Source organism: Oryzias latipes, chromosome 7, assembly GCF_002234675.1.
Source record: "Oryzias latipes chromosome 7, ASM223467v1".
NCBI lineage: Eukaryota > Metazoa > Chordata > Actinopteri > Beloniformes > Adrianichthyidae > Oryzias > Oryzias latipes.
In genome coordinates this window covers 9,259,350-9,282,599 of record NC_019865.2, presented here as the reverse complement: position 1 = coordinate 9,282,599, position 23,250 = coordinate 9,259,350, and the positions used below count along the sequence as shown (strand labels likewise).

The 23,250-nt window shown below is 36.7% G+C and overlaps 1 protein-coding gene across 2 annotated transcripts in view; it reads left to right on the top strand.

The window, feature by feature from the left end:
- The first annotated feature begins 968 nt into the window (after nucleotides 1-968).
- Nucleotides 969-23,250, top strand: part of LOC101159916 (contactin-4) — an 87,735-nt gene continuing 65,453 nt past the window's right edge. For both annotated transcript variants that reach the window (XM_011476941.3, XM_011476939.3), the window contains exons 1-4: nucleotides 969-1,698; nucleotides 7,860-8,003; nucleotides 16,713-16,845; nucleotides 19,545-19,720. In XM_011476941.3, coding sequence (XP_011475243.1) covers nucleotides 7,949-8,003; nucleotides 16,713-16,845; nucleotides 19,545-19,720 — 364 coding nt within the window. In that variant the 5' untranslated portion in view covers nucleotides 969-1,698; nucleotides 7,860-7,948. The remainder of the gene's footprint in view (nucleotides 1,699-7,859; nucleotides 8,004-16,712; nucleotides 16,846-19,544; nucleotides 19,721-23,250) is intronic.

The window sequence follows — 23,250 nt, the reverse complement described above, 5'->3', positions numbered from 1 at the left end:
TGACATTTGTTGTTTTCCTAAGACACCCTCAGCCAAATAAAATTATGCCTTTGTTTTCCCTTTTTCATGCAAGGATTATGCATCAAAGTAAATTTGGAGGAAACTTAATATTTATTCTTGTAAATATGACTATGCAGACTGATGAACTAGTAATAACCCTCTATGGAGAAAGTATTATTGCTGAAGGAAATAAAACTGTTTTTGTAACCTCCTGGGTCTCTAATAATAAATCAGTCATTAAAATTTTTCTCCTCCAGTCCCTGTGCCTTATTTGGGGTTGTTGCCTTGGGGTAACATGCTATAAGGGTCCTAAAATGTTTTCTAATAAGCCGAAAAGTCACATAGAAAAAAACGGTAAATACATTATGTCAGCAAAAACTTACTGGCAGTCAAGTTACATTTCAACAACTCACTGATACAACTTTTACATCAATCTGTGGCTTTAAATTTAGATAAATTATCATAAGTTTGTGTTTGTAAACGTCTCCATATGTGTGTCGATAATTAGATTACTGTGAGAGTTTCTCTTCTCTTGAAAGGTTCAGTCAGTATTATTGTATTCTGTATGAAGTCTGACAGCAGCTGCTGCCAAATGTCAAATACATGGCATCACATTTGTGTCACTTTACCTTCAGCATACCTTTACATTCTGGTTCTTTGCATCCTTCTCTGTTTTCATCCACCGACATCTGGTAGCAGCAGCATCCAGACACACAAAATGCAACTGAGATGGAACTGGGAAAAAGTTTGGCTTTTTTTAAGTTATTTATTTTATTTTTAAAAATTAACAGAAAAATAACATAAGAAGGTCATACTCGATTTACATTTTTCACAAACTCATATAAAATAAGATACTCCCCTAAGGAAACTTGATATTGACGCTTGAAATGAATTTTTATTTATGCTCCATCAAGAGAAAAAACATTTGTTTTTTTTTTAATCAGAGTGGGTCTTTACAATTGTATGAGGAAATGATTTAAAGATTACTAAACAAGTTTTCAAGCTTAAATGTGATAGTGTACTTCACGATTTAATACACGATATGTCAAAAAATCCAGCATGTTAATAACTAACAAATCCCAACACGTTGAATACAAAAACTAACGAATGAATAAATAAATAGAAACGAAGAATAAAGCAGCATTGGGATGGGAGGAATGGGAAATCTTCCATATGCTTCACGTGCCACTTCCGCGGGCGGTCCGGACCTCGTAAGATCCGGACTGTCGGTTTGAAGGGAGAGCTCCGTCAAACCGCAACACTTCCTGCGGTGCGTTGCGGTGCGGCGTAAAGCTGCGGGTGCGGCAGAAACCGCCACTGAGCGTCATTGTGTTTGTACCCGCCTGCCGGCGGTGCGAGCAGGACTGCCGTGCCGAGCCGAGCTGGACTGAACTGAGCTCCACCAGCCGAGAGTCTCCGAAGCTGAAGCGTGGAGGAGAACGGGCTGAAGAAAAAGCAGTTTGGACTCCGAAAAGACCGCGAACAGGGATGGAGAGCGCGCGCGCGCCTGCATGAGGAGCTACAGCAGGAGGAGAGTTGGGACCAAGAGCTTCTTTTCACACTTGGAGGACTTGAACTTCAGTGTCGTTCTCGACTCAGCGGTGATGGGAGCGGAAGCAACAAGAGGAGGCGACATGATGGACCATGGATATATTCACAGGGACACATGTTAGAACTATTCGGATGAAAGGCCACCAGGTAAATATCCCTCCAAACACATAAGAATGTTTTTTAACGTGTTTCATTTGCACAAGGGATTGGGTTCAGTTCAGCTTTTTATTATTAGTATTTATTTTTATTTTTATTCATTTTGGATTGCACCCAGCTCAATTAGTTCAAATTTCCCAAAGACCTTTTCACCCTGTTGTAAGTAATTCTTATAAAATCAGCAGGGAGAGCATTAAAAAAATGAAGGTTACTTTTTGGTTTGTTTTGCATTGCTCCCCTTTAGGCTACTCAATGTAGAACTTGGTTTAACAACAGCATGGATCAAGAACAATACAAAAAAAAAAAAACATAGTTTAATAATGTTCACTCAACCTCTAAAGAGATGAGAGTTCCAACAGGTTTTGGGGGCAACTGGAGATGCAGGCAGGCTTCTGATGATGTCATTGGCTGAGAAAGAAGCAGAGATTGAACATGGAGTTTGTCATTATCCACAAGAAAGAGCCTGCTCTAAATGAGAAAAGGGAAGAAAAAAACTGTGCAGAGAGTGAGGATGTGTCATTTTCTGCAGAGATCGGGGAAAAAAAATGATGCTCAACTGAAAATATAAAAACAGGTATACTGACACCAGCTAAACTGAAGCAAATTGCTGTTAACTTGCTTGAGTAACTTTTAAACCACAAACAGTGAAAGCTATATTTTTGGACAGATTTGTAGTTTCTAAACCATGTAAACATCATCTTGGTCTTACACAGTGCAGTGCGTTTACTGAGTCTTAAGGGTTCTTTTATTTTTATGTACAAAGCTGTTTCCAGCTGTGGTTAAAGTGTGGATCTCTTAAATGAACAAATGATTAACTCTAGGCAACATAAAAGATGGATTTTAAACAGCACATGTAAGCAAAATGCTGATTCAAACTGTTTGGAGCTTTCTTAAAACTTCTGGAAAACTGTGAGAATCAGAGAAATGAAGATTTTAATTTGGATATTTCCCCCGCCACTCACTCTGCATCTCCCCAAAGTCATGAATGTGGTTGAATCTGTTACTTTTGGTGAAATGATTCTAGCTCAGTCATGCATATCAATAAGGAGAGATCTTAGGAATGCGAGTAAAGATTTTTTTTTGTGTTACAGCAAAATGTGAATGAAAGAAATCCATAATCTTTGGTGGTTAGGCTCTGGGCCAATGACGTTTTGCGTGCTTGGGATGAACTTGGACCATAAATGTATAAACTCTAGTCTAGAGCCCCTAACATGCTGATAGCGGTTAAAGGCCAGACCATTCTAAAACATCTCTTCACGTGGAGAACAGGGCGGAGGAGAAGGCAGAGAAAGACAACCATTCATAAGATTAAAGGCAAAAATATGATGGTGATTGGCTGAGAAGAAAGGTGGGCAATTTAGCCATTGGTGAAGGCCTATTGATAACGGTGTGTAGAATGAGATTGTTCCTATTGAATATGTGCCAAAGCCTCATAACAAAGACATCATTTCTCCATTTTGGGTTATGATGGCGATGGGCTCCAGCCCGTCAATGTCCTTAGGGGAATGTAACAAATGAAAAAGAGAAAATGAATAATTATTCTGTCTTCCCTTTGTCACTTTTTATATTCAAACATGTTGCTGAATTCCCTTGAATTCCATTTTCCCTCTTGGCAGAGAGAAAACAAAAAAGTTTTTTTTAAAAATGTGACAGTTAACACGTCACATCTCTGATGATCCAAAAAGGAAAGTTGTGTGGGAGCTAGCATGAACTACAGTACAAAGTAGTTTCCCTAATGTTTTTTCAAACAATACAACGTAATATTAATTATGAAAATATGGAGGTTAAAACATCTCACACTGTAATTGACAGTGATTTACTGCAGATGATCTTCATCAAAGAGGTTAATATCTAGGACGATGTTCACTGTTCCTCTCGACGCTGTCAAGTGCTTTAGTGAAGCTCTCCCTGTGTGGCTGCAGAAGAGAAGACACTGCCATGTTTTATGTCATGCCTGTGGTCTTTGTGCTCTGATCAAAACACCATTAGTCTCTTTGTCTTGTGCTGCTATATGAAGATCAGACCCTTCACTGGGGAGTAGCCTTAACTTTGATGGTGTCCCACTGGTGAAAATGACAAACTTTACACATTCAATATACATGTGGGCAAGTTCAATTCAAGAAAGTTTTGAACTTGTAGATTTAATTAACACAGATTATTAGGAATCATAAAGAGATAAGACGTATTTAAAGAAGTGATCACTAGAATTCAACTTTATTTTTAAAAAATGCAAAGGAAGCCATAAAGGTAGACTTGCCTCTTACTATATACAACTATGAGTATTAATTTAAAAAGTAAAACCGCCTCTTTATAGTCACATTCAGGATAAATAAATTAAACAACTCAACCTATAGTCGTAACAAACCTATAAATGTGTAACAAACAGCCTTTAATTAGCACTTTATTATATCTCTTCTTGAAGCGAATCATTGATTCATGTGTGCGGTTCATGTAGATGCAGAACCAGGAAGGAATTCCACGGTTACTCCAACTCATGCCAGCTCAAGCATCACCAGGAAATAAATTTTGAATGACCAGAGGCACTTAGAGATGTGAGATGAGCCACACATGCAGGAAACACGGATCCAGCTGGTCTGTAGATCAAGTCAAGTCACTGCCCAGGTGATAAAAGATGTGGCCCTGAATGCTGTTTTCTTGTTCAGGTCTGGTATTGCAGAGTGCGGCAGTCTGGCCTCTTTCATGCTTTAAACATTGCGGGGTGTGACTGTGTGTCGCCCTCGTACAATCTAGAGCAAATTTGACTTCTGGGCTGTCCAATGAAAAGAACCTGGAGCCCCCTTCTATTAATACATTTTCGAGTCCTGAAAAATTGATGGCCTGAAAGATGTGGTGTAGAAGTGAGGGTCAAATCAGCTGTCGTAAGTGTCAGCCTGTGTAGCGGACTGAACTACAATCTGTGTTTCATCATCTCCAGCTGGTGTTGTCAAAGGAAGCGGCGATGAGAGGTCTCACTTTTGAGGACACCAAAGTCTCCCAAAGTGGTTTATTTTACATGCACCGACCTGAAACGTCATTGAAACCAGCTGCATTTCCTTAACAGTCAAAATGATATGAAATCGTTTTTATTTCAAATCTGCACCCCCCCCCCCCAAGCTTTTCTCTGCAATATAGTATTACTGTAACTATTCCAACAAATTGCAATATCTATATTTCAACAATTAAAAGCATTAGCATAAAAATGTAGCTGAATTTGCACCGATTGGTGTTGTTCTGGCTCTGACTGTCATTTCAGAGCTGAAGCATGAAAGGATGTTTGAAAGCCTTCCCAGGCATTGACTCTCATTTTATATGGAAAAGAAATAAGACAATTCATTTATGATTGAAGTAAGCTATAGGTCTAGTCACTACCACTTAGAGCTCAAGGGTAAGTAATTTGTATTGAACAGGAACAGGGATGGTATTATGGACACTCCTTGCCTCTTTGCCATCATCCAACTGCTGAGCTTCTTTAGATCAGAAGGATTTCTTTTAGATCTACCCGCCCCCACACCTCACCCCGTTGTCTCATGTCTTGTGTCCCAGGGCGTACAGGATAATAGAGATCAATAGATTGTTGTTAGAGGGCAGCAGACAGCAGTTTTTTTTTTCCTGAATCAAGTCATAAGACTGAGGGAGAAATCACAGAAAGTGTTATGTTACTGTGAAATATCATGACTGTGTCTCTCACAAAACAGGTGCAGACGATCTGTTTCATAACCGTTGCAAATTCATACAGTTTAAATTGTTTCCTGAGGTAAGAAATATATTTACTCTATATTTAGAGCACATTTAGCTCAGTTGTTCTACAGAGTTTTAATTGGAATGTTTTTGTAGAGTCAAATTAAAACTTAGATTACAATGCCTCAATGTTACGCATAATAGCAGAACTAATTTATGTAATTCGTCACATTTGAATATGGAAGGAAAGTCTTTATTTCTTTACGTTTTTAGTTTTGTCTGCTAACTAGAGAATTATCATTTTTTTAAAGATCTGAGCAACTGAAGGACATTTGAAGTATTGTCTTTGAAAACAAAAAGCTAACATTCATCCCTATATCTTTGAGAATACTCCGATCATCCTTTTATCTGTTTTAAAGCGTTCCCAGAAGTCTTTTAATTTTGATTATGCTGTTTTTAGCTAAAATAAAATAAAAACCTATGTTGTTTTTTAGGACACGGGTTCTGTAGAGCAGCAGATGCTCATTAGAAACTTGCCTCTGAGTTATGGGCACGACTAGGCCGGCACAATAAATTTATCAACATCACGATATCATTCTGTGCAATATACTTATCGCAAAAGACAGTGTAAACTGTGGTTAATGGTTACCCTAAGTATTATTGTACATGCTTAAACAATTCCATGGCAGCTTGAAATATTTAATGGATCAAATAAATTCCTTTATGCCTTCGACCAATCAGATGGATCGCTTCACATTGTTGACCAATTGAGTGGAGTCCTTTTAAGTTAGATGCCCATTCCTATGTAGATTTGGGTCATTTGGAGTAAAATTTAAGTTATGACGATTTTTATTTAAATAAAACTGTTGAAGAAAAATGAAAAAAAGGCACTTGTGGTTTGTTTTGCTATTTGTTTATGTATTGCAAGTCATATTGTCATCACAATATTTATCACTAATATCAAACATCCTAAGTTTTCCTCAAAACCACCCTAGATTGGTCTGTTGGCGTGGAGCAACCCTGCTCCCTCTGACCCTCACTGTTACTGAAAGCCCCTCACACCGACCCAACATTAGCGGTGCAACAAAAACGGCGAGCAATATTGGAGCTATCCCGCCGCACAGTTTTGAGCCAGATGCCAGCTCGGACGAGGAAAATGAAGACATTCATGAATCAATTTGTCTACAATGGGATGCATCAGAATGGATGCATCAGGAAGCTTGTGGCTTGACCAGCGTAATTTCTACTTCACAGATCTTTTTCTGCTTCTGATTCACAATTTAAATAAAGAAACTCTCAGTCAGAAATGCATTTTAAGTTTAATTTTCTTAATATGTCCTCTATCATCAGAAAAAGGCCACAAGAACATTTAAAATTCCAAAACTACCATTTTTAATCGGATTAGGTCTGTAATCCAATGACACTCAAAACCCAATTGCTACTGCAGGATTTGAAGGCAAGAAGTGCTGGCTTTAATGCAGTTGCACTGTCAGAAGGGAGAGTGGCATAGACAAACATGTCAAGGATGCAGTTGATGTATTCACACACGGATCAGTATGCTCTGTCAGTGCTTTCAGTGGTGCAAAGATAGGATGTGTACAGATAACTGAGAAAGTATGAAAGTATAATCTTTCAGTTGTCTCAGTTTCTTTGGCACTTTTATCACGATACACTAGACAGCGTGTTCTTCTTAATTTTTCCTCTCGTTCGTTTTTGGGTGTGCTGATGGTTTGCAGGCACAGCAATCTGCACCATCAGTTTAATCTACCAAGGAGTTAGTTTAAGCAAAGACAAACCTAATTTCCACTCCCCCCTCCTTTTTTCACTCCATAACTAAACTTGCAAAAGCAAACGTTTGGATCTACCTTATCAGGAATGCTTCACAAGCATTGAATAAACACGCTACCTTTTATCAAAAGGGGTAAATCTTCTTGCGACCCTATTTATGTGAAAAGGATGGAGTGATAAATGATGGTTTGAGAAAATCAATTGTGAGTCTCCAGGAGTGGAGAAAATGATTCTGCACAGTGTAGAGTCAGCTTTTTATGTCAAAAATATGTAATACCCCGAGCTCAGACAAATTCAAGTTGCCAGGATTGTGCTTTATTAAATAGTGCAAATGTGTCTGACAACCAGCCTGTTTGTTTTTTTTTGTCTCAGCAGCTCTGAGCACAAGGAAGCAATCCCTGTATATTTCTCTGGGATCCTTTTTTGATCCTCATATTAGACAACCTTAAACACCTTGCATCTTCTAAATACCTCCACTGTGGTATATAACGAGCTTGTATAGAGAGTCTTAAAGGGCATTTTGTGTAAAGATATTATGCGTTGTCTAAAAAATGTTCTTGTTTTTTTGTTTTTTAGGACATCTTTGTCATTTCTGTCACATAATTAGTTTGCCACATGAAAAGTCACCCTCCCGTGTGGAAGCCGATTACTTAATGCACGCCCTTTTCTTTCTTTTTATTTGACAGAATAACGGTAAAACTGCTGGGAGGGTCAAAGCCAACATTCTTGGTACCTGCATCTGGAATTGAACATTTCCTGACCTAAGACCATTAAAATGGAGTTGCTATGGAAACTTGTAGTGATGCTGTCATTGGTGCTACGTCTGACAGGTAAGCCCTCTATACACGTACCTTTATATGTTGTCTTGTGGGGTCTTTTTTTTTTTTGCAGTGTTTAAATTAGATATGTCTAATGTTATAAGAAAAAAACAAGGTGTTATGTTAAGTGTCTTAACAATGCCATATATGTTTTATAATATAAAGAAAGACTTAAGTTGTCAGCTTTTAATTTGCAGCTCAAGCAAATTATTGTTTCGTTTGTGCCTGACATCGTATTAGAAGAGAATGAGATGGGTTTCCATCTCTATCTTCTCAAAGCTGAAAGTGAAGTCATTTAATTTAAAACATGCCTCGATTGTTTTCCAAATTGAAGTTGTACTGGTAGTAGTACAAAAAAACCTTGTAATCATTGATCTTGCTTTTAATGAGAGACCCAATTTCTCTCCCATAGAGAATGCTAAGGGTTAAATACAAGTTTTCATTAGGATGTCAGAGTCTGCAGCCGTGAGCAAGATGAATAAAGGCTTTGTTGCATGAGCGCAGTATCTTGAGGAATGACTAATCTTTCATGTTGCCTTGCTCAAAATCAGCAGCCCCTCCTTACAGCTGAGACTGGAATAATGAGAAAGTGTGCGTACCACTGTGGGCTTGTGAATGTTGCTGTGTGTATTCGGTGGTTCTCATGCTTTTTAAAGGAGCCAACATGCTGTTGGCACCCAAATTTGCGTACATAGCAATTAGGATCACTTATCACTAAATCCTGTGACTAACCTTGGGATTTGAATATACACAGTAACTCTGCACACAGTGTGACCTACTTAAGACTTTTTTTTCTTCAAATAAAAAAATATATTTCCTAGAGTTATTTTATTACAGAAAAATTGTAGTAGAAAAGTAGAAAACAATGCACAGCGGTTTGTTTCTATATTAAGGAAGATGCCTGGCAACAGATTTTTTTTTTCCACTTGATAAAGTTTTTCAGTTTAATAACAAATGTATAAACATGATAAGCATAATAGTATAAATCTCAACATAAAAGTCTTTGAACAGCCACTCCAACTATAATTTTTTCCCATTGTAGAATTGTATCCAGTGGTCTTTTATAATGATTTTGCCGTTTTTAGCTAAAATCAAAAGCCTGTGTCGTTTTTAAGACGCATCTTCTGCTGAGCTGCAGTAGCTCCTAAGAAATTCGCTTTTTGGTTGTGGGCGGGACTGTTTGCACGGAAGTTAGCCTATCTAATTTCCCAGCATGCCTTTGTTTACGCTCTCTCCCGCTAGCGACAAGAGCCTCACGAGCCCCTAACATTGGCGTAGCAAAAAACAGCAAGCAATATTGGCGGTATCCAGCCGCACAGTTAAGAGCCAGATGGCAGCTCAGAAGAGGAAATGCAAATGTAAACAGATCGATTGGTCTGCAAGTGGAGGATTTTGAATTATAGCGGAAAAGGGGAGATTTTGCACGCCCTCAGCAGTAGCCGATTCACAAGTCCGAACTTTTCAAACATCTGGTTTTCATCTGCTCCTGATGAAACACGATTTGAAAAAAAAAACAAAAAAAACGCAGTTTGAATCTTTAATTGTTTATACATGGCCTTCAATATGAAAGAAATGCTACGAAATATTAAAAAACACCAAGAATGCAATTTTCTTTGGAGTGGGTCTTTGGATAAATGCATTCAATCCAGTAATCTTAGTGTTTAATGGCTACTTTCTTAAGTGGGGGGTCTAAGCCCTGTGACAGGCAAAATACAAAAAGAGTTTATTTCAGTGTTCCTTTTTATGTCGGGTGTTCCTCCAATATTCATTTACTGCTTCTTGAGGGTAAGAGTTGTCATGTTATGCATTACTGTGTCAGAATTATTCATCTAAAAACCTTAATTATACTTTAGTCTTCAGTTATTTAGCTCCCCTCAAAATCCTGCTATGTGTACAGTTCTGAATAAGATTCTCTTCTTAAAAGAAACCTTTCAGATTTCAGCTCCAAAAAGGACTAAAGCTATAAAGGCACTCTCATTTGAGTATTTTTGTCTTATGGAGCTAAAAAATAATACCTTTTCCATAAGTTGTCCAGCTGTGACTGCAAACACAGTTTATTAATTTCTTCCTGGTAGATTATTATAGGTGTTTTCTTTGCTCCCCAAAATAGTCAGAACTTGGTTTTGTGGGAGAACAGTGATGCTGAGAGGAATTCATTCCCAAAGCGAGTTCATTTGAAGTTAACCACCTTTTCCCCAATTCCACTCTGAGAGTCTGAACGACCTGAGGCAGTAGCTTTTGCTCCATTTCTGAATAAGTGAGTTGAGTGGAAGAGCAAAAAGGTAAGGATGGATGTTTTAAACCCCATAGAGACAGTTAACCTACCGGTATGTGTTGCCAACCACTTTGAGCTCAAGATTGAAAGTGTTTGTTTCACGAAAGCAATTTTTACAGTACAATTAATGACCCTGTGATCATGTTTTTGACATGTTTCATGTTTGTCATGTTTGTGAGTTCATTTCTTATTATATTCTAAAATATTCAAGTTACTAATTTAAACAGCAAATAATTTAATTCAAGAATTTTGTTTCTCCATGACAAGGCAATTCAATTTACAACATTTCTTATTTGAATAATTGGAAGAAAGAACAGAATCATCCGAGGTGAGAGTATAATTGTAAACACATTGACTAGGATTGTAATGGAAAAAAAATGTAATGTTTTATCATCCTAAATTGAAAAAAAAGAAAGCCATAAGATTAAGGAAAAAATACCTTTAGAATTTAGTTTAACTCTCTAAAATGTTACCCTCAATTCACACCAAAGAATCAGCAGGAAGTTATAGCAGCAACACGTCAGACTCCAATAAATTAGTTTTAATCAATCTCAGACAAACCCACATCTTACGAACGACTTGTATTGATGCAACGCTTAAATTAGGTTGGGGCCTTTTTTTCCAGTTAAAGGTGGAGAACAATAGGAAACAGGCTTAAAGTGTTAGGGTAAACTTCCAATACATTTTCAAAATGCGTTTTTTAAAAACATGATTGATATGTTTTTTGGTCTTTTTCAAGTGATAAAAACAAAAAAATAAATACATCGACATATCAAAACGATTTAAAATAATAGGTCAATAATTCATTGGAAAAGAAAAGAAGATGGTGCCATCTTGGATGATGATGGAATCAATCGCTTGCACCAAGTACTTACATCAATGTTGCTCTACGGGTAGCAAAAAATTTAATCCTGAAAGAAATTTGATTTGAGGCATGATGCAAAACATCTATTCACTAAAGTAGAAATGAAGTCAAACACAGTTCTGACAACTTCCAAATAAATGTACACTTCAGAATAGAAATTTTAAACAACCGAATGCTGCGACGGCCCTTTACCTTTTAACTGTGAGTTTGTGTTACACTGTAAACTTGTAAACATACACATAGGTGCATACTCCCAAATTATACATTTAAGTTCAATGTTCATAACGATATAATTTTGAACCTCTGTGACTTCACCTGGGGGGTATTCCAGAAAGCAGGTTATGCTAGCTAAAGCAGGTTATGCTAGGCTAAAGAAGTGTACAACCACCGCTTTTTGTTCCAAAAACAGAGGTATGTTTCAGGGTATGCTTAGTTCCCCTGGCAACTCATGCTCTGAACATAACCTGGTCTGGAGCAGGTTTAGTTGAAGGTTAGTTTGTTTTCAGAGAGGTGAAGCAGCATGACGTGTCCATTTGAAGATGATTTAGTGGATGAAGAAGCTCAGATAATACTTTTTCCACCATGAGAGGGTGATAAGACCACGTATCCATGTTGTAGAGATAAACCTTTTACATTGATCTAACTTAATTATTTGCTTTGGTTAAGATAAATCAATTCTTTTTAGTTAAGTCAGCTTAAAAAATAACACATAGTTATCAGACATTTATTTTACTTTCATTTACATTAATTCAGTTAAGTAGGTGTAACTTCGGTGCTGCTGTTAGATCGGCACCACAAAGAATTGTGGGATACCATTCCCTTTGCCTGTCTGGATGGATTTGGGTTTAAGTGTGTGTTTTTGACCAAATGTTGTTGTTTAGCTGTTTTACTGTGTTTTGCCCAGTTATTTGTACTGTTGTATTTAATTCTTTCTGCACCATGAGTGAGAGGGATGGAGAGGATGATGAGTTTATATAGCACCCCTACTGTCTGGTGCTGTAATGATAAATTCTGAGATATGGTATATGGTTACATGTTTTAAATCTGTCTTGTTTCTTTCATTTTATTGTCATAAAAATGGGTATATCTGCAGGCTCAAATTGAGACATATGAGAGTTCAAGAATTACAATAAATTTAGATGGAAAAACTTTAATTGAATAAGAGTAATATTACATTTAGTTAGATAAATATTTAAATTTGCGATGTAAAAAAATATTGAGTTAGATAGACATAAGAAATTAGGTTGAATAAATTTAACTCAATTACTTGTTACCAACTGAATTAATTTAAGTTGGATAATTTATATATATATGCGTCACAATGAAAATAAGATCAGAAACTCATGCGTTTACTCTGTTCTTTTTCTCCAAGCAGAAACTCTTTTGCTGATGCAGCCGTATTACTTTTTTGATGGACGTATAATCATCATACGCAGTCATTAAAATCTCAGACTCCATCTCACTGAAGTATAGCGCTCTCTTTTGTTCTCCACGCGTTTCCATGGTGACTCCGGAAATCGCAGATCTATTGAGAATGTCTTTATGTACTTGCTGTGCACGTGCATTAACCCAGAGTTACCAAGTTGAGTGTAATTACGCTAACTCATATTCGGTCTTCTGGATCATACATACCCAGAGTAAGCAAGTTCAGGCGGATTTCAGCCAGAGTTCAGGGTTAAAGTCAGGGTAGTTTAAACATGCTTTCTGGAATACCCCCCAGCTGTTAAAGAGAATTTGCTTTCTTTCATGCAGTTATTCTTAGTAACCGATATGATAATTGATGATTCAGGTGAGGAATGATATTTCCAGTTGCTACAGTACAACATGAACTTGATATGTTTCACACCTGCTTGATTTTAAACTGACATTTTTTGACTGAATTTTTCACACAAGTATTGACATTGATGATTCATACTTTCATTGCAATTTACATTTCATTTCATTCAGACTTATTCAAATCTTCTGATGTTTATTTGCAGCAGAAAAAGTCAAAGAAACTACTGGTTGCTGTGCCTTAATCCCACTTAATTTAGTAAATGCTAAGTAGCACTTAACAATGACTTCTTTTCTCTCCTCAGAAAGTTTGGCTGTTAGTGAACACATGAACAACTCACAGTTTTTGTCCATTAGCCTTTATTTCAAACATTTGAGAAGATACAATGACACCTGTGCTTTTATCAAAAAAATTGCACAAACCTTCCATGTGCTCTGTTGCACCTGAAAGAGAGACTTTAAAGGTACACCTTATCGCCCTTGACAGATGGGAAGATGCTCTAAAAAGCAAGGTTGAGTTTTTTATTTTTTATTTGATGCATAAAACCCTGGGCTAAAACGAATGGATTTTGAGCCTTGCAAATGGCCGATACCTCCCCCATAGTTGACTCCCCATGTGCCTGTCTATTCATGCTGAGGTAAGCTGGAGAAATTCATTTGCTGTCAGCTAGTATTGAATTTGAGATTAGTTTTTATTTCAGACCCTAAAACAGCTCCCTCTGACTTCTGCTGGCTTCAATGCAGAGTCTTGAGTTGTCAGAGGAGCTGAAGAAAACATCTGGCAGCAGGGGACAGATAGAGGCAGGATCTCTATTATTTTAATACTCTTTGATAATGACCTCCATTTCTTGTCTGCTGTGTTGTGCAGTCAGCAACTGCACAAAATTTTTCATTTTTTGCACATTTAAATTGATTTGACATTTTTTCTTGACGTTGTCAACACTTTTGAGCTGAGGATTCTTCTTTCTGTATGTTTTTTGGTAGTTTGAGGTTTTTTAAAAAAAAATAAATATCCAGCTTTGAGGTTATGAACTCAGAGAAAACATTGTCTTATCAGTGCTCTTCAGATTTGCTTGGTTTATGAGTGTGACTGAGCAACAGTTGCACCCCAAACTTCCCTGAGTATCACTTTCTTTTAATGTGACTATTGACTGTATATGCGAACTGGACTGAGTGAGTGTGACATGACTCATAAAAAATAGCTCCAGGGAAATTAAGTAATTTCGCATGCCACTTTTCGTTATAAGGACTTTGTCAGTAAGTAGTGCTCATTCCGAATTGGGGTGAGTCATTGTTTCTATGGTAACTACTCTTGCCAATCAGGAGAAAGCTTGTTGGAAGTTCACATCCCTACCACTTTAAAGCGGCTACTCGAAATCTGTCAACCAAAAGTTTAGAAAGATTGACTTGGAGACCAGGAAGGACCACATAATTTTGTTGATGCATCGGACACTATTGATGTAATATTGGAAAAAATAGGATTGGCAAGAACACGTTAAAACAATGTAGCAGAGCTAGAATTGTTATTTTGAAAAAAATGTAATAAATGTTTTTTTTTTACCAATACAAGTCTTTGGGATTTTGGCTTTTAAGAATAATTCCTGTAGTGAACATGTAGGGGAAGGGGGTCACTCAGTCCAGTCTTAGTTTTCACCTAGTGCAATTTAAAGTATCTGCTTTGCTGCTTAGAAGGAGTAAAACCATAACAGCTGTGGATGCGGTTTATTATTATGGACACCTCTTTATAACTAAATGTTTAAAAGTTTAAAGCTTTTAGCCAGCTAGAAGAGCAAATCAACTTTAATAAATGCGTATAATCTCTGAGGTATTCCCTGTCTTATGCCTCCTTTCTTAAGTGGGGGTGGTCTAACCCTTATGACAGGTAAAATACTGGACACAACAATCTATTTCAATATTCCTTTTTTTGTCAGATGTTCCTCCAGTATTTATTTACTGGTTGTAATGACATGCATTCCAAGTGTAATAGAAAAAAATAATGTTATCATTGACTAAAGCCACGCTATTACTTTCTCATATAGGGATAAATGGAGATTGATGTAAAACAGACAGGCATGACTTTTACTCTTTGTTGTAACCAATGTATACTTTCACATCTGCGAGAGCAGTGAAAGATTTTCAAAGAGTTTGCATCAGTTTGAAGTGAGCCGAGGGCACAAACCCCTGAGCTAAATCTTTTCTCACTATTCTCCATTCATTACAAGTTGCCATGGTACTGTGACATATCAGGCCATTCCATACTGCCATAACCATGAAAAGGTGCTGCAGCTGGTCTTATGCTGGTTTTAGTGTAATCATTCATGAAAGGGGTTTTGGAATAGGGCTTCATTTACCTTGTTATGGATTTTATAAGAGGGAAACAGACAGTAGATTATGCCAAGTCAGTCATGAACAGACAGGACTCATTGTTATTTTCAGTGCACACAGGAATAATTAATGTTGTTTTGTGTGAATAATAAGTATTTGGTATTTTTTCAAGTTAAACACAATAATATAGAGCTTATTTTGACAAAACTGATCACAGGAACTGAAGTCATGGACCAGGTTTTTATCAGCTAATAGGCTTTTATTTGCTTACCTGAGAATGCTGATTGAGTAATAATGTGTTACGCAAATGAATCAAAAATTTCTTTTTTTTTCACGGCTTCAGATAAATGTTGACTCCACAACAGAATTAATAGGTTTAAAGTGGTGCAGTGACTTGTGTCACATTATCCACAGCATTCATTATATTTGCACAGCAAGTTTTTGTATAAACCGTACACGAATCATCTTCTGCTGATCAATCATCCCAGTGTTGCTTCAAGGGACACATTTCATGTAACGAATATTACAATCAGCCTTGTCTCAGTTTGTGTAAATTTCTCTCAGACATAACCTTGTGGTGAGAAATAATCATAGAAAAAAAACCTTTTTGTTGAAGCGTTCACTCCTTTTTTGCAGTTATTGTATTCTTGGGGATACATCTGTACTCCTCGAACTCCTGAAATTTGAAAATGATGCCTCTTATACAAACTGCTTACTTTATCTACGGACTGAAAATTACTATTTCTGTGCTCATTCTGAGATAAAAATGCTTTCTAGCAGCATAAATGAATTTACCTGCTATCTCAAAAAGAAACAATGATTATGTGGAGCTGTGGACTGCCCCATGGGGCATTTCACTCTCTATGTGTTCATGCATTTATTAGCCTGCCTTTATAATAATCCAACAAATAAATGGTTTAGGTTTATTTTTGATAGTTTGTTGGTAAGGAAGAGTCAATTTTAATATTATGTCTTAGAGGAATTTAAAGATATTGTGGCCATTGACGTAGTTTTTTTCACTAAATAATATAACAACAAATGTTCCAAAAACTTGAACTTAAAAAAAGGTATTGCCATTATGTATTCCAATTATTTAGCTAAAAGCGTAATTCAGTTGAGAAAATTATGTGCATTTTTATTTTTTCCCATGTTGTGAACTTTTCGTCCTTTGTACTTTCTTTCCATACATCTCCCACAGCAAAAACTGAATCCTGAGAAAAAAACTGGCTCATCAAGTTTTTCAATAGAAAAATAATCTTGGTCACTATATTTTTTTTCCTAAATAACAATTTTTGGTAAGACCATGTTACTTACTCCATTGGCAGGTTTTTTTTTTCTTATTAAAAGAATAAATGCCAATGAGGTAAGAAATTTTGTCTTATTTTAAAAGCATCTGTTTTGGCAGTATCTACTTGTCAACAAAAAGGTTGTTTGAGGCCTGCCAGTGCACTAAAGCTGATTCAGACTGTTGGTTCTTCATCAGGAAGTGGAATCCTGCTAAGACCCATCTTCACCAAACAGCCAGGCAGCGTGGTGTTCCCCATTCAACCTGGAGAGAGTCGCAAAGAGGTTGTGTTTAGTTGTGAGGCCCAAGGACAACCAGCACCCTTCTACAGGTAACAGAAGTCATTGCTTGTTTTTTTCAACTAAATCTCTGCAGACAGTGGGACATTTAGTTGTCATTGGATTCAGATGAAGTTTTTTGTTTTTCTCAAAGAGTCTGCTTCATTTAACAAGCTTTGCAGTGTGCTAAACCAAACCAAGGTAAAACTTTAGGAGCTTAATTTTGTCCTTTTATTCAATTATCTGGGACTTTCCCAGTGTGAAAGCAATTTTAAAGATCACAGATACTGAATCTCCATCTCTTATCGCAAGACTTCCCTGTACTTCAATGGTACCAAAAACCAAGAAGATTTGTCGTTTGTTTGATAGAAAATAACAAATCAGTTCGATATTTTGCAAACTTTTTTATTTTATAACATTTCTTCCATGCCAGGACAAAACCTCACAGAAAAATAGAAAAGAAATTACTTACAAGACTTTGTTTCTGTTTTGGACTTTATAATATTATCACAATGTTTTAGACACCGTCTAAATCCTAACTGAAACATGACTTTTACTCAGTGGAAGCAATTTTTTAGATTTACTGTCAGTTATGATTAATTCAAGAGTAATTTATTCATTGTCTGGCGTTAGATTTTTTATGGATTGTCTTTAAGAGGAAGACATTGATTTATATAGTTCTTCAAAAGCCCCATATCATTCATTTCAATAACTGATGGAAACCCAAGTAACCCAAGATAGTCGTGCAATAAAATCCTTTATTTACCATGAAGATGGAGTAAGAAAGACGAGTGTAAGTCAAGTGTACCTTATTAGAAACCAGGGATTCTGCACTTCTTTTCTTTGTACATCTGGCTCATAATCATAGACACACATATTGGATTTTAGGGTTATCACTCCATGTTAAAACGATACTTGCTGACTGACAAATGCGCTGAAGAAAGCTGTCGCCAGTTCTGCTTGCTCAGTATTCTGGGCCTGTGCACTCAAATAGTCCCCCAGCGACTGTGTACGACACAGATTGATTAGTTCATCCTCCTCTACAATGATGACAAATTAAAATAGATAAAAAACAATGATTTACGTCCAAGTATATCAAGTACATAAGCTATTAATTTATCATCAGTCACATGGGGCTACATAGTGGTTGTATCCATGCCTGTGTAATTTAATGCAAATTACAAAATTGAGCATTTAATGCGTACTAAAGACCCATCTCTGTTGTATCCGCTTATGCAGGTTTTAATGTAGCTTGAAGATGCTGATGATAGGCCTAATAGACAAAAAAAGAAATGGATGTTTTGACAGAATACCTTATAATAAAAGAGTTACTTGTTGACTCTCTGGAAAGTCAACCCTTACCTTGAAAAAACTGTATAGAAGTTTAAATCTGCAAATAATTTAATTTTATGAGTTCAGAAATGCTGCTCAGCTTTTTTAAAAAAAGTTTTGTTCAAAGTTATTTCAATTTATGATAATTTTAAAGAAAGAAGAGTTGCTTTTAGTGACTAAAGATACATTTCTATGCTGATGCTTAATTTTATTCCAACAGTGGCTCTGAAATTGAGCAGTGCTATGGGCTTAGTTCGGTCAACGTCATATAAAATAAGTTCCGCTTTTAAGAAAGATTTTGGGTCTTAGTAAAGGTCAGCATGAGACCATCAGATGCTTGCCTGCTTTTGACTTTCACAGGGCTTATTTCAGACAATGTCATTTTTCAGCCAATTCATCAGTGGAAACACTGCATGAAACCACCTCAAGCAGTGTTGAGTTTTCTCTTCTAAAATAATTGGACCACATCCTGATGTGATCTTTAAACCATTATAATCAGCTGATGTCATATTGAGGTCCACTTCACTGGAGCTCATCTTCTATTCTTCAAAGCTCATCTTTGTTTGAAATCATTCTGTTGAAAGCTGGTCAAAGAATAGAAAACAAATCTCTTGCTTTTTTTTTTATGTATAATGACTCTCAGATCAAAACTAGCAACCTAACCTTTTTTAAAGTGGAATTATTTTTTGGATGTTTTTTAAACCTGAACCTATTTCAACAGTATAGACAACACAAGAAGAAAAAAAAAAAAACACAAACCACAAGAAAATGAAACCACAAAATTTTCAAACATACAGTTTCCAAAAACTCTAAATAGAAAATTCAGAATGTAGTAACAAAAAGACTAAGCAAAATTAAATTGAGGCATTTTTAATGCATTATTGTTAATGTGCGCTCTGTTATTTACCTTTCTGATAAATCCTTCTGGGGATGACAAGATAAGTGACTTTATTGATCCCACTGTGGGGAAATCCTATGCAACAGCAGCATTAAAAAAAATAAAGGTTTCATGTACAGGATCAATAGGGACATTTTTTTTTTAACATTTACATGCATAGACAACACAAGAAGAAAGTGGGTATTTCAATCCTAATGTATGATTTGTAATGTACTTTGTTTTTAGAACGTTTTAATGTACATAAAATAAACGACATTTCCGAGAATTAGTTTTGAGACTGAGGCTCTTTAGAAGATAAATGAAAGTGTTTAATATTCAAATTAAAGATTGCTGTTTTTTTATTATTTTTTTATTATTTGCATTCATTATAAATCTCAACTTCAATGTTTTAAATCAGCATTAGTTTGTGTCTTTATACATCTGTCATTATTTCCTACCAATCAAATGACAGAAACGACAGTCCCATTTGTCATGAAGAAATCAAGACTTATGTTTGTTTTTTGTGTATTCTGGCACCTGCAGGTGGAAGCTGAACGACTCTTACATACATCCAAACCCAGGCTCGCGCTTCTCCCTCATGGGTGGGAATTTACACATTCGCCATCTAAATAAAGAGGAAGATACTGGTGTGTATCAGTGCCTGGCATCAAACTCGTTTGGCACCATTGTCAGCAGAGAAGCCAATCTCCACGTTGCATGTAAGTTCACAAATGGTGATTGTCACGTTACACATCTGTGTGTTTTTATGCGTTCACTCACAGTCTTCTAGTGGAGTCTACTAAATGTTGCATGAGTCACACGTGCACAGTGGTTTGACCTGGAGGCTAGTTTGAAAATGCTAAAAATCTTAGGTCTCCTGGGTAATCATCTTAAATCTTTGGTAGATGACAGCTAAGAGCTTCATGCACGGCCTGTGTGTGTAAAAGAAATGTTGTGCTTTGACAAAAAAAACTTTTAGAGGAATTAGAAAAAGGCCATTGATTTGGCTTCATTGCTGTTGATTGTCTAAAGGGCCCATACCATGCCATTCTTAAGCCTTTTATAGTAAACAACATCCATGTATATGATAATATATTACCTTTGGCACACAAAAGAACAACTATTTTTTATTAAACATTAGTCATTTTCCTGAGTTCTTTTTTAACCGGAAGTAAGACGCCTCGATCTCTGAGGCTCCGGCTTTCACTGCATTTTATGTCGTCAATGTAGAGCCACAGGTTTACATCTCACCCATGAAAACAAACAACATCCGAACATTTGCAAAGATGGGTGTGCATATTGTGCATTTAAAAGGAAAACATTTTAGCCAATCACTGCTAGCTCTACAGAGAAATTGGGTGTATGTGTTGATCTGTGTCTGGGGGCGTTGCTGGCAGCGCAGACTCTTCCTAGAAGGGGCTGTTCTCAATGGTCTATGTCACAATATGAAGAGCCGCTTGTTTTCATGTGTTTCGAGGGACTGGTGCTCAAAGCGCAGGTTTTTAGGGGAATACTCAAAAAAGTGTGAATGGATCAAAATACCGCGTTGGGGTTTGTTCTCGTGAGAAATGAACATAATACACTAAAAAGCTCAAAAAGTTGATTTTGCATGGGATAGGCTTTGAAAACAAATATTAGAACATGCTTTAGGACTTTTTTGCTAAGGCTACAGTAAAAGTAAACTCGTAAAAGCAAATAGGAGACTATTACATTTTTTCTGTTTGATTTTCTTTTTGTTGTCACGTTTAGTTTCTTTGTTTTGACATTTTTTTTCGTAAGTGTTGTTCAACTCAAGTCAGCAATGTTTTATTAAATGTTTGATGCTGCGACTCATTTAAAATTCAGTCGATCCATTACAAGGCATTGCATGTCGTCAGATCTGATATTCCTTAAAAAAAAAGAGCATAAACCAGAACCCAGCAACAGTCCTCTCCAGCAGGGACGCTGATTAAGTTATTCAGGAGAACAGACACTATTAAGCAATGTTTCTGTCATGTTGTGTTTGCATTTTTAGCACTGATGAAAGCCGTTGTTCTGGTTCTGTGGGCACCAAAACCACATATCCTTCGTTTTGTTCTCCCCAACTGGTATTTATTTGTTATATAAGGATAGATGTGTGTGGTCACTTTGTCCAGATGTACGGAGCTTTCAAGAGCCTCAAAAGCCATCAAAATTAGGAAGTAGAACTGAAGAATTAATTGAACAAAGTCAATTAAGCTGTTCTTTTAGCTAATTGACATTTTTCTAAGTTTGTAATATATCATATTTTCTGTACTATAGGGTGACACCATCACTGAGTCATCTATTTCAAACTTATGTCATATATAAGGTGCAACTAACTAGTGGGTGCATTTAGCAAAACAAAACAGTCAGTCAGACTTTATTTACTTCTTTCAGAGTAAGTCTAGAGCTTGTTTAAACGCGCTACACATTAGCCATGTGAAACGCGTTAGCCGCATGCAGAATACCTGTAACTCAAAACCTTGTTTGCAACATATAAAAGCAGACTTATACCTCTAACACAAACATTACTGTGTCTACTCTCTCAACCTTGTTACTAACACAACACCCAACCAAACATTTTGACAGAGTGCTGTGTACCTCTCAAAACCAACATCAGTAAGCTCATCCTGAAATATTCCATATATAAGGCATTCTGGATTATAAAGCGATCTGTCATTTAAAAAAAAAAAACAGATTTCTTTGTATAATAAATCACTACAGAGCACGTATCACAGCAGCCAAACAAATGCATAATGAAGAAGAAATATTCATAGATTGGTTGCACTGGAGAATACACAGTTTTTGCTTCTTTTTTATTGGGAGAAAAGTGCGATGCTTCTGAACAACTCTGCCAACCCCAGCGTAATACTGCGTTCACTGAACGCGTCAGATTTATGTCGCTACCTCCAAAAATGTGTTTAAAAACTACACTCCAGATATGTGTGGAAGAAGCTACGCTTAAAAGTTTTTAGCCTCATAACTACATGGAAGTATTGACTGTATATCTAATTCACAATGCAAAGAAGAGCGGATAATGTTGCAAAATGAGGTTTATTTCATTTGATGACTCTACAAAAACATTGGTACGCAAATCTCCATGACTGGGTTCATGAGATCATTCAGGGTCTTTTTTTTTTTTTTTTTTTTAGCAAGGTTTACCTTCTATTACAGGAGCGGCGTCTGAATGATGGCGCTATCAGCGGTACTAAGCCCGTCTCTCTGTGACCCGGTTTGATGACTCAATGTCCCGCAATCAGTATCGCATGAGTAATTGGTAATGTGTTGATGCAGATAAAAAAATATAAAGCTCAGGAGGAGAACAGTCGAATTCTCCTTCCTGTTTGTGTTGGACTGTACCTGCTGATACAATGGAGGCGCTTTTTCTTCTGTTTTGCTGTCAGTTGCAAATATAAAGTGACCTAGAGCGGTTGTTAGTGAGAAAGAATTTCTAAAGGGCAACCGGTTGTTGGTGGGAAATTAACACATTTATGATGAGCCTATTAATGTTTAAGAGCACACAATCACTTCTAAGTATAGATCACAGCCTTGGCCAAATTAGGCAACAAAAGGTGACTAATACTCTGAAAAAGACAATAAAGCTTTTATGTGCGCCTTAGTTCGGAAAATATGGTAGGCCTTTCTGTATTTGGGTGCTTCTGAACGATGTTTGACTTTAATGGTCTTTCTTGAGAATAAAAGTTAAATGAAATTTCCAGTGAAAGTTTGAGTATTTCTCTGCTTCAAGTTAGAGTTTTCATAGATTCTACATTCTTTTTTCTGTCTGTTCATTATATAAGAAGACAATGAAATTGTCAGTGTGAAGAATGTGTAAATCATGTTTCATCATGATTTCAAAAGTACCCTGCTGGCCTTTCTTTGGGGATGAAATCTGTTTGGTTTGTAGTTCTTGCAGCCTTGATGCATTTTATTTGATAAAAACCCCGGAGTCCCAGGTGAGTGTTGTAGCAAGGTGAACTTGAGGTGGCCCTTTCTTGATGGGCAGCCCATATCAAATAACAATCCTGATACCTGAATGGGGGAGTGCAGCTAGATTGAATTCTCATGTCAGTTTGTCTGCCAAAGCACATGCAGCAATAATCCTTGGCAAGAGAGCACCAGATACATCCATCCCAAAACTATTTGGTGATTCTTCATCACAAAGCAGCATTAAATCTTCAACTTTTAAAGTAAATCTGTATCCAGGGCTGCCTGTGGGCTGTTGATCATCTCAGCAGTCCATCAATTT